This window comes from Somniosus microcephalus, chromosome 9 (genome assembly GCF_052327205.1).
Source record: "Somniosus microcephalus isolate GS21.2 chromosome 9, FLI_Smic_1.0, whole genome shotgun sequence".
Classification (NCBI taxonomy): Eukaryota; Metazoa; Chordata; class Chondrichthyes; order Squaliformes; family Somniosidae; genus Somniosus; species Somniosus microcephalus.
The window spans coordinates 92,612,857-92,633,539 of NC_140995.1; the positions used below are offsets into that span (position 1 = coordinate 92,612,857).

General features: G+C 46.8%; 1 protein-coding gene across 1 annotated transcript in view; it reads left to right on the forward strand.

Moving 5' to 3' along the window:
- Positions 1-20,683, forward strand: part of LOC147112527 (WD repeat-containing protein 35-like) — a 79,668-nt gene that overhangs the window by 49,483 nt on the left and 9,502 nt on the right. Inside the window, exons 6-9 of the mRNA XM_085998191.1 lie at positions 1,963-2,073; positions 7,647-7,811; positions 10,496-10,636; positions 11,853-12,009. Coding sequence (XP_085854317.1) covers positions 1,963-2,073; positions 7,647-7,811; positions 10,496-10,636; positions 11,853-12,009 — 574 coding nt within the window. The remainder of the gene's footprint in view (positions 1-1,962; positions 2,074-7,646; positions 7,812-10,495; positions 10,637-11,852; positions 12,010-20,683) is intronic.

The following is a 20,683-nucleotide window of genomic DNA, read 5'->3' on the forward strand; positions in this document are numbered from 1 at the left end:
TCAGAGGAAAATACAATGCTATTGGCAGAGATTAGGGTAGTAGGATTAGTTTTGCATTACTCTAGCAAAGCACTGGCACATACACGATGGTCTGAATGACCTTTTTCTGCACTGTTCTATTATACTAAGCTTTCTGGGCAAGATTTTAAGTGCCAATAGCCTAACTCAAATTAGAAAGAGGGACTTGCATCGTAAAACCTGGGGTGGCCTGCCCTCTGCACTGCTAGTGTCAGATGATGGGCAAGCTCAATCCCATTTTTGCAATTTTTACAAAATCACAGCTTGTAAGTTAAACATTATAGTTCCAATATCCTGCCGTGGCTAGGAAACATCTATGGAAGTCAGCTGACCAGGGTTAAGTGATGCAGAGAGTAATGTTGGATTCATATTCTGGAGTTTTACTTAATTATATGTTATGCCAGGGAGAAATTTCAGAATGTTATCATCTTGGGCATTGCTGCACCTGTGGTTATTCACCTCATTTGTTACTTTAGTATGTTGGGAGAGTCCTTGATGGTACATATTATATAAAGCCTGTTGGTTAGAGTGGGTCTGATGAACTGAATGGGCCTTTTCTTGTTCAATTTTTATTTGTGTTTTTAGTAGGACACATGTAGAGAAGCAAATATACCAAGAGTGCTTAAAGTTGGTTCTTTAGTTCGTTATTTCCTTTTTAATAAAATATAGGAGTGAAATTCTGCCCCGGATCAAGGGCAGCGAGTGAGCAGATCAGCTGGCAACAGCCAGCATTTGGGATGGAACCCAGTTCCATTGGGATTCCATCCTGCTTTTTGTTTTGCCGCTGTTTCCCAGTGAGGTAGCAGTGGGCAGAAGTTCTGCCCCCAAATACATCAAGGAGGAGTTCCTGGGTATTCTACCCCTCGCACCCTTAAGGCCTCAGGGGAACTCTTGCCTGCTGAGAGCACATGTGATCTCTACTGAGGCTTTTTGAAAGTCCCCAAACCTTCATCAGCCAAAGGTAATTGATCCCAGGGAGGGCTGATTTACCTTGTTAAAAAATTACCTGGTTCCATTGGGAACCAAAGATGAAGAAAACCTCCTTTCACCTTCAAAGTAATATGGTGCCACTTTGATTTTTTGGGGGTGAAATCAAGGCAAGCACCACTGTTGTAGGCACCAGTGGTCTGTCCAGTTCATGGAAATGACACCATTCCTGGGATTTGCGATGGCATCTGGGCTTGTCCATTCTGGTGGACGTAGGATCTGCTCCGCCACTCTTCTGCTGGTTTAATGTCCCCAGAGGAATTTCAGAGCCTATGTTTGCACTAATTTCAACAACAAAGGATTTTTTTCCCCAAAGTAATGTTTTCAAGGCTACACCATTTATTTTGAAGTAATAACTTTGTCATTTAAGTTAGTTGTTAACATTATATGTAGAGACACATTTTGAAAGTTTTTGTACAAACTGCTTTCATTCTAATCTTACTTTCAAGTTTTAGTGGTATCTAATGTCCAGTTTGATAATAAACCAAAATCATTATTATCAAGCTTTAGTCACTAGACTTGTTTATTGACATATCTGTGATTTAAAGAATGACTAAAATTACATGCGCTACTAGAAGAAATTTGTTATTTCTATGATACAATTAATTTTACTATCAGCACACTGATCCAGGATGGTCCCATTAATAATTGCAAGCAAGACTTAATTGAGAACTAGTTCACACTGAGGTTATTAAAAGTGCTTTTAAAATATATTCCACTTATTCCAAAAAAAAAGCTACATCTGTTGAAATCTTCAGTCAGTACACTGGAGGTGTTCAAATATGAACAAAATGAAACTTTCACATTGAAGGATTTGTCTTTGTCTCCATTTCCACGAGGAATTCCTCCAACATTCAGGTGCCGGAAAGAATTTTCTTCAGCCATTTAGATCTATAGTAGTTCCTTTATACAGTTGTTAAGACTATTTAACACAAATGCTTTGATTCTTTTTTACAGGAAATAGCTCACATGTTTGTTACTGTAGGTATGTGTGAGCAGGCTGTAGCTGCATTCCTAAAGTGTAACCAAGCCAAAGCTGCAGTTGAAACCTGTATACATCTGAATCAGGTAGGATCATAATTAAGAACAGAAATGTATAATTTTATGCAATAGTTTTTAATGGGTTTCTTCTATACATTTATAATTTCCTAAAATATAAATACATATCCCTGTTGGCCATTAAGAATTATAGGATTATACAGCACAGAAGGAGGCTATTCAGCCCATCGTGCCTGTGCCGGCTCTTTAAAAGAACTATCCAATTAGTCCCACTCCCCTGTTCCTTCCCCATAGCTCAGCAAATTTTTTCTTTTCAAGTATTTATCCAATTCCCTTTTGAAAGTTACTATTGACTCTGCTTCCACCACCCTTTCAGGCAGTGCATTCCAGATCATAACAACTCGCTGCGTGAAAGAATGTTTCCTCATGTCGCCTCTGGTTCTTTTGCCAATCACCTTAAATCTGTGTCCTCTGGTTACCGACTCTTCTGCCACTGGAAATAGTTTCTCCTTATTTACTCTATCAAACCCATTTATGATTTTGAGTACCTCTATCAAATCTCCTCTAAACCATCTCTGCTCTAAGGAGAACAACCCCAGTTTCTCTAGTCTCTCCACGTAACTGAAGTCTTTCATCCCTGGTACCATTCTAGTAAATCTCCTGCACTCTCTCTAAGGCATTGACATCCTTCCTAAAGTATGGTGCCTAGAATTGGCCACAATACTCCAGCTGAGGCCGAACCAGTGTTTTATAAAGGTTAAGCATAACTTTCTTGCTTTTGTACTCTATACCACTATTTATAAAACCAAGGATCCCGTATGCCTTTTTAACAGCCTTCTCAACATGTCCTGCCTCCTTCAAAAGTTTATGTAAGTACTCCCCAGGTCTCTCTGTTCCTGTACCCCCTTTAAAATTGTACCATTTAGTTTATATTGCCTATCCTTATTCTTCCTACCAAAATTAATCACACTTCTCTGCGATAAATTTCATCTGCCATATGTCTGCCCATTTCACCAGTCTGTCTATGTCCTCCTGAAGTCTGTTACTATCCTCCTTACTGTTTACTACATTTCTGAGTTCCGTGTCATCTGCAAACTTTGAAATTATGCCTGTGTACCCAAGTCCAGGTCATAAATATATATCAAAAAGAGCAGTGGTCCCAACACCGACTCCTGGGGGACACCACTGCATACTCTTTGGAAAAACAACTGTTCACCACTACTTTGCAATTAAGCATACTGTATTCGCTGCTCACGATGTGGTCTCCTCTACATTGGGGAGACCAAACGCAGATTGGGTGACCACTTTGCAGAACACCTCTGTTCAGTCCGTAAGGGTGACCCGGAGCTTCTGGTCGCCTGTCACTTTAATTCTCCGCTCCACTCCCACTCTGACCTCTCCGTCCTCGTCCTCTTACACACTGTTCCAATGAAGCTCAATGTAAGCTCGAGGAACAGCACCTCATCTTTCGATTAGGCACTTTATAGCCTTCTGGACTCAACATCAAGTTCAACAATTTCAGACCATAACCTCTGCCCCTATCATTTTTTCTCTCTCTTTCACATGGCAGTTATTGATGATTCTGCCATTGCCATTTACACTTCATCTAGAGTCATCTTTTGTTTCTTAACTTGTACCATTACCATCTCCTTTTGCCTTGCACCATCATCCCTTGTGTCTCTTAATCTCTCCTGCCTTCCACCCTATCACAGACCTTCCCTTTTGTTCTTTCCTCCCCTCCCCCCTCTCCCTGTCCCTACACTTGCTTAAAAACCTGTTACATCTCCAACTTTTTCCAGTTCTGGCAAAGGGTCATCGACCTGAAACGTTAACCTAGTTTCTCTCTCTACAGATGCTGCCTGACCTCCAGCAATGTCTTCCTTGATACGGTGGAAGGCTAAGCGGGCCTCTGCCGTCACGGGAAAAGAGGTGGACTTGATCAGCGGACGGGCTTTGTCTGCATAGTAGGGGACCCACTGAGCGTAGTAGGAAAAAAACCCTAGGCACCTCTTCAGAGCTTTTAGGCAGTGGGGCAGTGGGAGTTCCATAAGGGGACGCATCCGGTCCGGGTCGGGACCGATGACCCCGTGTTCTACAACACAGCCAAGGATGGCGAGGCGGTCTGTGCGGAATATGCACTTCTCCTTGTTATATGTCAGGTTCAGGAGTTGGGCGGTGCGGAGGAATTTCTCGAGGTTTGCGTCATGGTCCTGCAAGTCATGGCCGCAGATGGTCACATTATCTAGGTAAGGGAAAGTGGCCTGCAGCTCGTTTTGATCGACCATCCGGTCCATCTCCCTTTGGAAGACGGAGACCCCGTTGGTAACGCCGAAGGGAACCCTAAGGAAGTGATAGAGGCGGCCGTTTGCCTCAAAAGCAGTATACTGGCGGTCTTCAGGGCTGATGGGGAGCTGGTGGTACGCTGATTTCAGGTCAATGGTCGAAAAGACGCGGTACTGCGCGATCTGGTTGACCATGTCAGCTATGCGGGGGAGTGGGTAGGCGTCCAGCAGGGTGTAGCGGTTTATTGTTTGGCTGTAGTCGATGACCAGGCGTTGTTTCTCGCCGGTCTTAACGACCACAACCTGGGCTCGCCAGGGGCTGGAGCTGCCCTCAATAATCCCCTCCTTCAGGAGCCGTTCCACTTCGGTTTTGATGAAAACCCTGTCCCCGGCACTGTATCGCCTGCTCTTTGTGGCGATGGGCTTACAGTCGGGGGTGAGGTTAGCAAACAGTGGGGGGGGTGGGACTCTGAGTGTGGAGAGGTTGCATCTAGTGCGCGGCGGGCAATTTGGAGGCTGCTGGCTGCGGACTGTGAGTGGGGGGAGGGGGCCACCGTACGCCATCGTAACGCTTTTGAGGTGGCACTGGAAATCCAACCCCAGTAGAACGGCAGCGCAGAGGTCGGGCAGGACCAGGAGTTTAAAATTATTGAACACAGTCCCGTCTACTACTAGTGTCACCACGCAGTAGCCGCCAATGTCCGCTGACTGGGACTCGGAGGCCATAGAAATCCGCTGGTGCGCAGGCAGGACTGGGAGAGAGCAACGCCGCACCGTGTCGGGGTGGATGAAGCTCTCTGTGCTCCCGGAGTCAAAAAGGCAGTTTATTGCATGGCCGTTTACCTTAACGTCCATTTTGGACCGAGCTAGCTGGTGCGGTCTCGTTTGGTCCAGCGTCACAGAGGCCAGCGTAGGGGTCGGTGTGTCGCTGCGAGTATCAGATGGGGGGGGTTGGCGGTCTGCTGCGTCCCGGCTGGTGTCCAAGATGGCGGCGCCCATGATTCCCATGTGGCTGGAGTCGTCCAAGATGGCTGCTGCTGCGGTGGTTCGCACATGGCTGGGGAGGCCCAAGATGGCGGCTCGCACGGCCCACACGCGGCGCTGCTGGCGTTCGGGGTGGCTTTGGCCTTGCAGACGCTGGCGTAGTGTCCCTTTTTCCCGCAGCCCGAGCAGGTTGCATTCTTCGCCGGGCAGCGCGCTCTGGGGTGTTTGGCCTGGCCACAGAAGTAGCATTTCTGGCCTTGGGATACTGCTGTCTGGCTTTGGGACACTGCTGCGGTAGTTGGGCCGTTGTTGGGCTGTGGCTGGGGTGGCACGGTGCTATGGGGCTGTCCTACCGTGTCCCAGGTTGTCGTTCCCCGCGGCGTCCACGGTGCAGAGGAGTAGGCATCCATGCCCCGGAAGGCTGCGTCCAGCGTTAGTGCGATGTCGGAGGCTTTGTCGAGGGTGAGGTCACTCTGCTCCAGCAGTCGCTGTCTGGTGTAGTTGGACCTGTGGCCCGCTACGAAGGCATCCCGGATCAGTTCCTCCGTGTACTTAGTGGGCGTTACCGCCTTACACCCACAGGCCCGGCCAAGCACGGACAGTGCTTGGAGGTATTCCTCAGTCGATTCCCCAGGTTGTTGCTTGCGACTCCCCAGAAGGTGCCTAGCGTATACTTCGTTCACAGGGCGCGTGTACTGGGTCTTGAGGAGCTGGAGGGCGGCTGTGTACGAGGTCGCATCCCGGATGACTGAGTACACTCGGTGGTTCACCTTAGAGAACAGGACAGACAGTTTGTCCGCATCCGTTTCGACCGCAGTGGAGGCAGTCAGGAATGTCTCGAAGCACGTGAGCCAGTGAGCAAACTTGGTGGAAGCGTCCGCTTCCCGACTGTCCAGGTCCAGGCATGCTGGTGTGAGGATCTTCTCCATTATAAAAAATTTAGTTAATAAAATTGATGCGCCATCAATTACTCAAAAGACTGAAGTTGAGCGAGTAACAATCAGGCTTTTATTAACTAAAGAATGAAGGTCTTGTCTCGAGTGGTCGACCCGTCCAGAATACTAAGGGACTGGGAGGTAGTCACTTATATACCTGGAATAGTGGGAGGAGTCAGCCGAGGCATGTCCAGACCTGTACCTAGTGGAATACACATACAGACACAGACAGGTATGACAGTGGTTTACCACAGTTCACCACTACTCTCTGCTTTTGGTCCCTTAGCCAATTTCATATCCACACAGTCACTAACCCTTTAATCCCAAGGGCTTCAATTTTGCTAAGAAGAACTTTTATGTGTGCGCTTTTTTTTGTACTACAGTATTTCAAAAGCGGTATTAATTTCTAATATTTTTGTTTGGTATTGTGTTTGTATTTTGAAGTGCCTGTCTATTTCTAGATTAGGAATGATTAACATCGATTTAGAACAAGAGATAACATATACCCTTGAATCTAAAGGAAGTAGAGAAAGCTATTAATCTCTCTGCTTAGTCCTCAATTGGGACTGCTTTACACCCACTTTAGGATGGTTTGGGAGTATTCTGGAAGTGCGGTGAGGTAGCGGAAATGACACCTTGATGTTATTACTTTATAAGTTGTTAAAGATGGCTTCCTCCTAGCAGAAGGTATCTTGTATTTTAGTGCAAGCCTCTTAAGAGGCATGTCAGTCATCTGTTTTGAGAGCACAAGAGCCTAAACAAGTACTGGCCATACTCTAAATATTATAGGTATTTGTTGTTCCCTGAACTTAAGAATCATGAAGAGTGATTATATGCTGCTGGAAGAATTATTACTTTGGTAAAAGGAGATGATCAAAGTGTTAGCACTAAAGAGAATCACCTTTGAGATGATAAGAGCTCTTCAGGAAAAAAAAGGATAGCACGCTAGAGAAAGTGAAAGCTTTAGATTCATAATGGTTGTCATGATGTTGGAGATAGTCCTTCTGAATGGTGGAAAATGATCAGTCTACACAAGTGATGTGCAAAGCCATCATTCTCTTTCCTCCTCCCTGCAAAGTCTTTTTTTCTATTAAGGCTTTAGGTCTTGTCTTTCCTAGTTCTGGTAGCTAGTGGGCCTATAATCAAAACTAACAATTAAAAGTTCAAAAAAGAGAATAAATAAATTAGATTTTCTTGACAGATTGTGTATTTTGCTCCTCTTCTTTCTTACGAACTGTTCCAATGAGATAGTATTAGTATGTGAACGCTTTGTTGTACGCATCATGGGTTATGGAAAGGATGCTGAGACAAGAAAACATAATGCTCAAGACATGGTATAGAAGGAAAATTATCAATATTTCAACTATAACTGTAATTCTTAATGCATTTCATTCAGCACAAAGAAACAACTAATTTTTACTATTTTCTCAAAATCTTCCAGTGGAATAAGGCTGTTGAACTAGCCAAGAATCACAATATGAAAGAAATTGGATCTCTTCTGGCTAAGTATGCGTCTCATTTGTTGGAGAAGAATAAAACTTTGGAAGCAATTGAGCTTTACCGAAAAGCCCATAATTTCCTTGATGCTGCTAAGCTCATGTTTAAGGTACAGCAATAGTTTCCTCACATTCCCATAACTGAGTACATTTTTGGATTTCTTAGAGGCAGGTACAGGGGAGTATTGTGCACAGTTTTGGTCTCCTTATCTAAGGAAGGATATACTTGCCTTGGAGGCGTTGCCACGAAGGTTCACTAGATTGATTCCTGGGATGAGAGGGCTGTCCTATGATGAGAGATTGTGTAGAATGGGCCTTTACTCTCTGGAGTTTAGAAGAATGATAGGTGATCTCATTGAAACATACAAGATTCTGAAGGGGATTGTCAGGGTAGATGCTGAGAGGTTGTTTCCCCTGACTGGAGTGTCTAGAACTAGGGGGCATAGTCTCAGGATAAGGGTTAGCCATTTAACACTGAGATGAGGAGGAATTTCTTCACTCAGAGGGTTGTGAATCTTTGGAATTCTCTGCCCAGAGAGTTGTGAATGCTGAGTCTTTGAGTATATTCAAGGCTGAGGTAGATAGATTTTTGGACTCTAGGGGAATCAAGGGATATGGAGATCGGGCGGGAAAGTGGAGTTGAGGTCGATGATCAGCCATGATCTTATTGAATGGTGGAGCAGGCTCGAGGAGCCGTATGGCCTACTCCTGTACTTATTTCTTGTGCAAAATGCTTTACATAAGAACATATGTCTTCCTATTTGGAAATCTGCCCTTAAGAATTTCTAAAATCCATTATTGAAACTTAAAATTAAAAGTATAGCAGCAGATGAATTCCTACAATTTATTTTGTAACTTTTATCCTGTAATTTTACTGCCTAGTTAAATTTTGAAGTGATATATACATTGGGGGAAAAATTCAGTTGTTTGTGCCTCCCATTAGTGCCTTAAGAGGGCGCCAATTGGGGCGCAAAGCAACTAGTGCCCGGGCGCGGTAATGTTTGCGCCACTCGCGAAATTAACTAGACATTTTGCAGCGCCGCTAAACACTACCGCCACGATCTCCTGCGCCGGCAGATCGTGACGTCCGTCGAGTGCGCAATGCCCAGTTAGCGCCCCGGACCGGATATTAAGTGGCGCCCACTGCCTTACCGCCTGCCGCTAGCAACAACAGGTTGAGGGGAGCGTTATGCTGTCAGAAAGGGACTGGGGGAGCGCTATTTAAAGGCGACCGCTTCCTGCCTTTTTTTGTCGGTGACATTTTTGCACCACGCATTCAGAGAGAGAGAGAGAGACTTCTGGAGAGATTCAACGCTGTGTGAAGGAGTTTTGAGTACTGAGCAGCACTTTGCAGGTTAATTTTGATTTGCCCTTCCTTGCTTCGCCAGCGCTCTGAGGTAGCGCCTCGCTCCTCGGCCTTTGCGCCTTAAGACAGGTGTGAAGCGCCTGATTTAGCGCTCCAATCACCTCCAGGGGCAATAAAAGCCAAGTTTGCTGTCGGAGGCGATAATTAGGGCCAGGCACTAAACTTTGCGCACGGCCGATAATAGCGCCCCAAACGGGGCGATACTGAATTTTTCCCCCATTATCTTCTGGAAGGATTTAATACTGGACAGCCATAGAACACAACAAATTTAAACTAATGATAGTGCATTATGAACAGCAGTTCACTGTGACTAACTAGTGCACAATCTGTGATTTTGTTTGTACCTGTGGTACTTATGAATTATGGATCCTTTGATCATTGGAGAACAGTGGTAACACGGGGGGAATTTTAACCCCAAAAAACAGGTGGGTTGGGGTTGGGTAGGAGGTTAAAGTGTTAAAAAACTGAATCTCAACCCCAACCTGCCTCCAACTCACTGACTTCCAGTTTCAATGGAGGCGGGACCGGGTGGGGTGGGGGGCCAACAGCTAACCCACGCCCAGGAGGCAGGTTGGCACTTTAATGTTAATGTTAATGAGGCTGCAAGCGTCAGATTTAACCTGCTATGCAGGTTAATTGACCGGCCGGGGCTCGATACCTGATCGGAGGGTCTTTGTATGGAGGGGTCTGATTGTGGCGGGGGTGGGGGGGGTACCGATCCAAGGCAAGAGGGGTATGCATTCCTGCTTCTCGGGTATGCACTCCTGCACCTCCTGGCCCACAAGTAGTGCTGTAAAGGTGCTTACCTTCTCCCCGAAGCTGTCCTCACCTCCCTTCAGCTGCCGGGTTTCCTGAGGCACAGGAAACCCGGCCGGCCAGGGTTAAACCTGCAACTCTTGGACCCAAGCTCCCGCACCCCCAAGCTCCCCCACCATCGTACCCCCACCTGCGTGTCTCAATAAGGATTTTTCAATCTGATTGGTTAAAGAGACAACCCCCGCACCCCCCCCCTCCCGTTGCTTGCCCTGTTCACGCAGATTCCAGATCACCTGTAGAGAGCACTGTACTGTTTCAGCTCTCTAATTACTACAAGTCGCAGTGCAAAAGCCGACAGAAAGTCTATGGGCAAGTGTCAGTGTAATGAACAGCTAGCACCGTTCGTTCGCTGCTGACCACAAAATCCGGGCCAGTGACCCAGAATTTGCTGTCAAAATAACATAGAGTTTAATGTTGCTCGCTATTATTAATGTGTAAATCATCCATGCAACTTAAGGCGGGGAACAGATACCCTATGAATTGTGAATCTCCAAAATAAAGAGGTAGCAGTTGATTAAATGTTATACTGTGTTGTAGCTTTGGAATCATCTGTTTTGTAGGTTTTTTTGTCTTCTTCTGAAATCGGTTTTACTGTATTGTGTTTTTGTTTAGATTGCTGAGGAAGAAGCAAAAAAGAGAACCAAACCTTTACGAGTTAAAAAACTTTACGTGCTGGCAGCACTACTTGTGGAAGATTACCATGAACAGATAAAGAACACTCAGAGAGCAAAATTGAAAGGCAGGAGATCAGAGGTAATGCATTATATAAAAAAACAACTTTTGATTCTTGACTGTGGTCAACTGTTCTCATTTAACCAATATAAAGTCAAGAGAGCTCAAATTAAATGCTTACAGCTGTTGAAAATTGCTGTGTTGTTTTTAGTTTTCTGAGTAATTAATATTAATATTTTTAGCACGTGGATTTTCTTTATTTCCTATTTGGCTAGAGACAATGAGATGCTAGGATGCAGTTCCATGGCTGCCGGGCTCAGTATTCTGCTTAAGTGAATATTCTATGTTTGAGCCGATTTTAACTTTGATGGCCTGGAGCGGAAACTGGGCGGGTAGGTATTTAAAGTGACCTATAGCACTTGCCTACAATATCCCACCATCTTTTTGGATCATAGCATGCTCTTCTGAGTAGGAGAGAGGTACACCCACTGGAAGCCAGCGGGGTACTTCTTTAAATATGAAGATCGGGCTCCAATTATTTCATCAGGGCCCGGCTGCAATGTTATCGAAGACCTGCACGGAAAGCCATTTTAGCTTCCCCGCCAGGCCAACCTAGCAGGAAGAGGAGCCAGGACCAGAAGAGGGCAAGGGGATTTTCATTTTTGTAACTTTTCTTATGGGGCCAGGATGAGCAGGAGACTCTCCCCCGAGGTCAAGGCCCTCTTAATCCCCTCCCAACCACTTACCCGAGTGCTGGGGACCGTTCCTTCATAAAGTTATTGGATAACTATTAGGAGTGGGAATCCTGGCAGATAGTCCCTCCCCCAATCTCAGGAGCCCTAAGGCAGCCCAACTGCCCTGGCTGAGATCAGCCAACTCAGCTACACACTGGACAATTCACTTAGAAACCGACCCACTTGTGAAGCAAGTGTTTAATAATGTAAAAATAAAACTGGGATCTGTTGTAAATTCATGTGTAAGAATGATTTTCTATAAATCTGTAATGCTATGAATTCTGAAGAACTGCTTGGAATTTTTTCATTTGGACCAGGAATTGTGCCCTAGCACATTTTAGTTGATAGAATGACTTGTAATAACAGGGTTTATTGTAAATCAAACATTTAAATATTGGAAATACACAGCACATCATTCAGCATCTGAAAAGAGAAAGATTTGTAAATATTTAGGGTGTAAGAGAGCATATTTCATTCTATTTTGAAATGAATTCTATAAATTTCTGTTAGGTTTGAGTATATATAACCACAATGTGTACTGCATTTCTTTTACTTTGTTTCAGGCTACAACAGCTCTAGCTGGGTTGCTCGAAGAAGATGCCTCTTTGTCAGATAATCGTATTATTGACAATGCTTGGCGTGGGGCAGAGGCTTATCACTTCTTTTTGCTAGCTCAACGTCAGCTTTATGAAGGCTATGTAGATGCTGCAATGAAAACGGGTATGTTCCATTTGATCTCAAATAGATGAACCTAGAAATTCTGTCCTGTTTTTGGCACGGAATTAGCATTATCTGGGCAGCAGGGGCAGGGAGGATTATGGGGTGGAACCTGTTGCTGCACGTTCCTGGCCTGATTCAGAAATTCCAATGGCGAGTGGCGTGTAGCTGTTGCTTCTGTCTGCCACTCCCTTCCATTGTGATGCCACTTTTGGAGGCAGGGCTGGTAGAATGCTGGCCTCCTGGAAGTTCCTCTAGTTCCGCACAGTACACGGCCAGTGGTAATTACACTTGCAGGGTTGTAAGTGGGACCCACAGTGCCAGATCCCAATCATAACTGATCAGTTGCCATTTGGGAAGCAGCACATCAAACACAGAGCAGCCAGGACCTGGAAATGTTTAATATGTCCGCTCGGGCCACGTGGCCTGTGCACCCCCAATGGAGCAACAAGCTGTCGCTCTGAAATCCAGCTGGCACCTCAGCCCGGGCACCCCAGTAGTGCCATTACTGTTGTGAGCACCCACTCCAATTAATCAAGTGAACATGTCCCTGGGATTTTGGACAGAGTCATGGTGGGGCAAACAGGCGGGCAGAAATCTTGTCCCACTGTACTATTAGCAGTGAAGCGAAGCTTCTGAAATTTCTAGGCACTGATGTTTATGGATTGAAGATATTTAAGACTAGGGCCTAGAAATTCAGTTGTTTGCGCCAGCCGCTAGCGCCTTAGGAGGAGGAGATGTGGGGCGCTAGGCGGCTAGCGGCCGGGCGCAGCGCGATCTGCGCCTCTCCCCAACTTCAGTAAAGATTTAGCGGCGGCGCAAAGCCTTTGCGCGCGCTCAGCTGTGCGCGCAGATCCTGACGTCATTTCATCGTGCAACGCCCTTTGTTCGCCCCAAACCGGAAATTCAGTGGCGCCGGCCTATTGTGCGCCTGGCGCCCCTAGCGACTGGTAGAGGGGAACGGTTCTCAGTCGCTGTGGGGCGCGGGGGGCGCAAATTAAAGGGCACTCCTCCTGCAGTAGAAAAGGCAGCCATTTTGCAACACTCCTTCTTTGTGAGAGACGGATCTTTCTGGTTTGGCTCAACACTCGCACAGGTACTTGTGGCTTCAGGCCACAGCTTTCCACTTGTCTTTAACTTCAGAGCCATATCATTGATTGGAAACATATAATGGGGGCTGCAATGGGTGCAAACGTTGGCCTTCTCCATTGCATTCAAAGGGCTCACAGACGCCGTGAGAGAGTGGCAGACATGGCCAGACGGAGAGGGGGCAACAGGCATCGGCAAAGGAGGCCTTACCCACCCAGGGTATACTGCCAGCAGTTCTCATATCTGAACATGTCTGACGAGCAGTGTGTTCGGAGGCTGCGATTCCGAAGGGCGGTGGTCACTGAGATCTGCCACCTGCTTCGCGGAGATCTGCAGCCACATCTGAGGAGCAGGACGTCTCTGTCGGTGGCAGTGAAGGTGACGGTGTCTCTCAACTTCTATGCCACCGGCTCCTTCCAATCCGCTACTGGGGACATTTCCAACATCTCCCAGTTTGCCGTGCATTGCTGCATCCGCCAGGTGACCAATGCCCTTTTCAGAAGGAGACGTCAGTTCATCTCCTTCTCCATGGCCCTTGTCAAGCAGCAACAGCGTGCAATGGGCTTTGCAGCATTAGCGGGCTTCCCCATGGTGCAGGGCGCCATTGACTGCACGCATGTGGCTTTGCGGGCACCTCTGGAGAATGCCGAGGATTACCGCAACCGGAAGGGCTACCATTCGCTCAACGTGCAGTTGGTGTGTGACCACAGGCAGCTCATCCTAGCTGTCAATGCCCGCTTTCCAGGCAGCAGCCACGATGCCTTCATCCTGCGCCAGACTTCTGTGGCAGACATGTTCCAGGCCCAGCCTCACCCACGAGGATGGCTTCTCGGGGACAAAGGCTATCCTTTGTGCACATGGCTGATGACCCCGCTCCGTGCGCCCAGCACCCCTGCTGACGAGGGATACAATGACAGCCATCAAGCAACCAGGAACATCATTGAGCAAACAATCGGCGTCCTGAAGCAACGGTTCCGCTGTCTGGATCGTTCCGGAGGAGCCCTACAGTATTCGCCTGAGCGAGTCTCCCATTTCGTGGTCGTGTGCTGCATGCTGCACAACCTGGCTATCCGCAGGACTCAGCCACTGCCACCAGACATTGGAGGACCACCAGAGGAGGAGGAGGAGGAGGACCAGCACAGGAGGGAGGCAGAAAGTGCAAGGGCCGCCCGTCGGCGGCTTATTGAACGTCGGTTCTAGGCCCCCTCTCAGGGAATGGCTTGTGCCAATGGCACAAGAAGAATGTAGCCGCTCCACAAGCCCTCAGCCGAGCAGGGCAACCAGGACTTCCAAAAGAAAGCATGGACAGTGCGATTTAAGAACATTTATTTCTTTGAAACCTCTGTGCCCTTCCCACATTACAAACTAATGGAGAGAAGCCCCCCCAAAAAACACAAATCGACCAGTCTCGGCCTTTCAAAAAACACAAATACACCAGTCTCGGCCTTTCAAAAAAACAAATCCACCCTCCCCCTTTAAGAGCTCACCGGCGCCAGAGTGTCTGCCGTCAATCAGCAGCTCGCCGCACCTGCGCTGCGCCCGCCCTCGGGGGTTTCGCCCCGGGCCGCCGGCTTAGCGCCTAATGATAGTCGTGCATCGCCTGTTTTAGCGCAGCAGCAACCTCTTGGGGTGATGTCACTGAATATTGGCGAAGGTGGCGCGAAGTTGCGCCGGGCGCAAACTTTAGCGGCCGCCCGGCTGTAGCGCCCCAAATGTGGCTATACTGAATTTCTAGGCCTAGGTATTTTATTTTATGTTAGTGGAAAAATTCCCCAAGCTATTGAAGTGAAAATAGTTCCTGTAACTAGAGTACAATTTATGATTGTGATGCAAATAATTAATTTAGTTTGCGCGCATTAAATGCTTGGTAATTCTAGGATAAGTCTATCTACTTGCACAGAAACTAAAATATTCATCACTGAGTGCAAACAACTTGTGTGGATGTTGAGGTCAGTTTTAACACTGAGCAGGTTTCAGGCGGCTTGGAGGGTGGGGTGAGTGCAAAATGCATTTGCTGGCCTAAGTTTCAGGCCCAGGGTAACTCCCGGTCCTCATTTCAATTTTGACTGTCGAGTTTCCCAGCCGATTGTGTTGGGAACGGGAAGCCCGGACACTTTCAACATGTACTTTCAGGCGGTATTCCAGAGGCCCATTTAAAGCGAGAATGCACCACTTCTGGCAGATTGCTCTGTGAGATTGTTGTAAGAAGATTTTCTGCAGCAATGAGTCTGAAGCAAACCCCCAGGTTTTCTGAAACCTCACTGGAGGTCCTGGTTGAAGACATGAAGACGAAGTCTTCTTTCCTACCAATAGCAGGAAGATGCCAAAAATGATTATTCACCGGGCCTGGAGAGAGGTAGTGGAGATTGTCAACTCCAGAATCATCACCCTCAGGAGCTAGATTCAATGGAGGAAACATTTCAATGACCTGATAAGAGTAGCAAGGATGAGTACAGCTCTTTATTTCTCCATCTCTCTCAATAGCACCTGGCAACAGTCCTTCTCCTTCTCCCCCTCCCACTCACCCCTTTCCCAGCAGTCTGAATAATTCCCTCCTCTGCAACACATCCTTCACCCGCCAGCATATTGGCACTCTATACCACCTCTCATTCTCCATCTAAACACACTCTCACCTCTTACTTGTTTCACTCACAGTAGCCACTAACAGCATTCTGTTCTCACATGATAGCTATTTGCAGAACAAGGAACTTCTCTGATGACTCCTTCCTCACTTCACACTCCAGCCATCCAACACCTCAATATGCACAACAAGTAGAAGCCCTACAAGTGCACTTTCCTTTTCAGAAGCCACTCACTAACTCTCATGCTTTCTTTCAGCAGGCACACAACATGAAGGAGAGGACTCGGACCAGGGTGGAACATCCAGCATTGTGATCCTCTCTGAGCTTGGGCAGCTAGTTCTCGACATTAGTGGCCCCTCGAAAGTTGTACGAATTGGATATTTTGAGGCTGGGGACTTAACTGATTATTACTTTTACCCCTTAATGTATCAGAAAAACCACAGTCAGCTTGACATCAAGCTGCATTGTGCAGAATCTCAGTGCCATCCTCTCTTGTCCCTAAGAGCCTCCAGAAAAAGATACCTCCGAGGAGGACAATTCTTCTGAGGGGGCACTGTCATGTGTTCCATCCTCCCCAGCACCTGCACAGAGATTAGCACCCAGGGTGGGTTTGACAGTGTTATAGGGATCTGCATGTGGTGACAAACCCAGCACAAATAAGCAGGAGCAAGTAGTGGTGGCAGAGACAGCCCTGGAGATGGCTTGGCAGAGGGTAAGGTCTTCTCCCAGCTTTGCTGAGGAGGACAGAGATGTGGCTTTAAGAGGTCCAGCAATGAAAATAAAACTGCTTGCCTCACAAAAGCGGTTATACAATGCATTGGAAGGCCTGCCAAAGAGCTTCAGCACCACGGCTGTAATTATAGAGGAGTCCGTTTACAGCTTGTGTATTGTCATCTTGCACAGCATCATTACTCTGCAGTCCACCTTGGAGCTCATGGTCTCCTCCAGGGCCACTGGAACTGGGCCCTCACAGCAGGAGTCTATGTCATCAGCCTTCGCTGCTTGGTAGAAGCTCAAATGGCTTCCAGACTCTGGGCTCAACCTTGGAGAGACTGGTAGACCGAATAGGTAGGGGCCTTTAAGGCATCTACATTGGCATAAATGTTGGTTGAATAGTTTCCATGTTCTTTAATGCAGGATTAAGGGAGTAGTGAAGAGGGTAACAAGGACTGTTAATACAGAGGTGCTTTGTGTAACTTCATGTTCATCACGTTCATATAAAACGAGCATTAAGCATTGCTCAGGGATAAGCAAAAGGCTGAAATAAATGTAAAAGGCCCAGCAGTTATTATAAAAGTATTAAACAAAAGCTTATTTCTCAACCAATCTGGATTTGTTTTGTTTCTTTTCACTGCTGACAACTGTTTCACCATCTACCATTTTTGCTTCATTCTGTGGGGCTTCTAATCGCTGCGTTTCACAAAGGAAGTCATCAGTGAGTTTTGACGCACACTGCAATTTGACCTGCTGCCTACATCCACCATAGGCACTGCACTGCCAATAGCTGTGAAGGTCACCATCTGCTAAACTTTTATGCTACAAGCTCATTCCAGGACATCAGTATTATTAGACAGTCAGCCTTGTACTGCTGCATAACTCAAACATACATTGGCCTAGAAATTGGGCCACTTACCGCCATGAGTTGCCACCGGGATCCTGGTGAAAAATGGCACCCGCCACTCTATCGCCCTTCCATGGTGTGGGACTCGGCGGCTGCCATTTTGGTGAGGACCTTAGCACTGCCGATAGCAACGCTGGCCCTGGAAATCTAAATGAAGAGACGCCACGCCGACTTAACGTCGCCGCCACAAACTGCCAACTTAGCGCTGGGTCCTAAGCGCGCCATGAAAACCAGCATTCAGCAGACTGACCGAGACGCTGTCAGCACCTCTTAAAGGGACACATACGTCTTTCAGGTAAGTTTGCATTTAAGCTTTTGAACTGGATTTTTTTTTATTTTATTGAGATAGCGGAAGAGGAGGAAGCAGAAGAAGAGGAAGCATCCCAGACAGCCCCTTTCTGGCCAGGATATCCAGGATGGAATCATCTGCCTGCGGTGCCAGTGACCACAACCCCAATTCCCCTTTCAACATTTGTTCCACACCTTATCTTCCCTCTTTTACTGACCATCACAGCACTTCTTGGTTGCAATGCTGAAATAAAAACCACCACAAAGCAAACTTTCCAATCCAGCTTTATACATCTATCCATCCAAAGTGACATCAAGAAATCAACTCAGCACCCTTATGCATTCCCTTAGTGACTGTCTTGTGTGTGCCTTTACCTATCCTTCTGATGTCACACAGTGCTACCCCAGTGTCTGCAGCATGGCTGTTGGAAGGCTGCTGACTATCAGTGGAGTACATTGCAAATGGCCTTGCTGGTCGACCTTGAGCTGGTGGCTGGGAGTGTGAAATCAAGTGACGATGTTTCTTTTTCTTCACTCTCCTTTCCCTCTTCTTGGTCAACCACTGGCTGGGCAGGCTGCATTTCTTGGGTGTGTGAAATCAGGATGGCGCAAGGGTGGAGTTGTGGTGAGGGGAGGGTGGGAAAGCAAGCGGTGCATGCGAGAAAGAGGATAACATATGAGGATACCAGCATCTTTTATCCTTTCTGCCCTGCCGCTGGCCAAAGGCTCAGCCATGCCTCTGCCAAGAATGGCTAGCACCGTCTCCTCCAAGGGGGTGAGGTGAAGCTAGGAATGGGAGGTGTGCTTCGTGATTGGTGCAGATTGTTGGTACGTGAGTGATTGTGGGGGTGGGGGGGAGTTGTGCATTGAGAAGTGTGTGAGGCTAGTGGTGCAGTTGGTAGGAGACAGCTTTTGAAGATGCATTCACTGACCTTGACCACTCGTCTGAGGTCATGAAGCTTCTTTGGGCACTGGAGCCAGGTGGTGGGGGCGACATTGCTGGCAGTGACGGCCTCAGTGATGTGGTCCCACATCGTTCTTTCTGGAGGGCCTCCTGGCCCCTGTGGGTAGAGACACCTCTAGACCTCTCTTGTAGTGTTGACCCCCTGCACAAAGCTGGAGTGCTGCATGTGAAACCCTGGGTGCCCCTTCCCTGGCTTGATGAGCCATTTGTGTTAGTGCTGAAGCACTTTTCCCATTTGTTTAGGTGCGGAAGGGAATTCAGCTTTAAGAGCTGAAGACTGCCATTTGGGAATTATTCTTAATGTTATTTTTTTTTTCCCCAAAGGCATTTGAGCTGTAATGGCTAGAAACTGCATATTTTTACATCATTTTTATTTTTTTTCATTTCAGAAGGCATTGCCCCTTTAAGAAACCGACAATGCTTCCTGAAATGACAGCCTTGCTTTCAGAGAGTCAGTTCTAGCTGCAATGACGCTTTGGCCACACTACATTGGGGCCTCCTGCCGGGACCAACGCCACCAGGACGGTGTTGTACGGTGAGCTAAGCACTGGGCTAATGTTAATTAGACCCCAGTGCCAATTTTTCGGCCCTGCCAGCGCCACCATTTTTGGCGGCCGTTAACACCCAGCTTTTGTGGTGGTCACGAATTTCTAGGCCATTGTTTGCCAGAGGAATGGTATGGTAGTATAGTGATTCTGATACTGGACTAGCCACCCAGAAATTGAGAGTTCAACTCCCACTGTAGCAATTTGTGAAAGTGAATTTAATAAATCTGATCATTTGTGGGCTAGCACCAGGAGCAAATGACCGTGAAAGCTGCTATGTTGTTGTAAAAATACAACTGGATTTTGAATGTACTTCTGGCCTACACCAGTCCCACACTATTTGGATGACTTTTAATGCCTGTAGAAAATCATTTGCCTGACTGACTATGCTTTCGTCACTGAGGCATAAAGCTCCCGTTTGCATTTCCCCATTTATACTGAACCCCAAAGTAATGACTGCCTGGTTCTGCCCCACTGACAGAAAAAAAATGTGCTCATCAAGTGACAGTAGTGCTGGAGAATGTAATACTTTGTTAGCATTAAGCATTCTCTATAACACTTAGATGCAAAGTATAGCTTCTTCTATTCTGTCCCAACAATGTGCCTCAATCACAACTTTGGTAGAGCATCCCCATTGTAGCATTTCCAACACCAGCCTTAGTGTGGCGTCTCTGAGTGAGATTGCCAAATTAGTGCTGAATGTTGAAATAGAATAATTTTATTGCTGTGGGTGCATGCCCCTAACGATCATCCTTGTTTTCAAATCACTCTAGCCCCTCCCCTCCCTATCTCCGTAACCTCCTCTTGGTGCGAGTTAGGATGCAGGCAGCTGATTTTTGGATGAGCAAGTTTATGGAGGGTAGAAAATGGGAGGCCGGCCAGGAGAGCATTGGAATAGTCGAGTCAGGAGGTAACAAAAGCGTGGACGAGGGTCTCCGCAGCAGATGGGATGAGGCGCGGGTGGGGGGAGTTGGGCGATATTAGAGGTGGAAGTAGGTGTGCTCGTTCTGATTTGACCTAATCAGAAAGAGAAATTTCAGTTTTGTTGCATTTTGAGGGACCTTTAGATACAATCTTTCCTTCCTTCCACCTTGTTGTAGTGAAGACTGATAATAATTGCTTTCATTTATTTTACTGTTCTTGTGATATTGATGTGAAAAACAAAATTTTTGATCGTCACTTAAGACAAGAGAACATTCTAGACCAGTCAATGATGTCCAGAGTGCTGACCCTCATCTTGTAAGACTAAAGTATCTCTTTACTGGTAGTTAATAGTGATTTTTATTTTTTTAATGTAAGATGTGGCATTTCACTTGTTCCAGTTTCAGCTGATCTTGCCATTGAAAATACGAATGCATCCCTGTGTTCTCCAATTGGATCAGCTTCTGTTAGGAAGAGGATCAGCTGATTTTGGAACAGCTGATCTAGCATTTCAGGCCAAAAGCGAGATCAGGTTGGGTTCTTGTGAGAATAGATTCAGGTCAAGTCGACCTCTGTTTGAAAGCAGGGTCAAGTGTGGTTCTGCCTGAGAGGGATTAGGAGAGGGGCATACTTTTAAGTACAGTGACCTATATTTCTCGTCTTATGC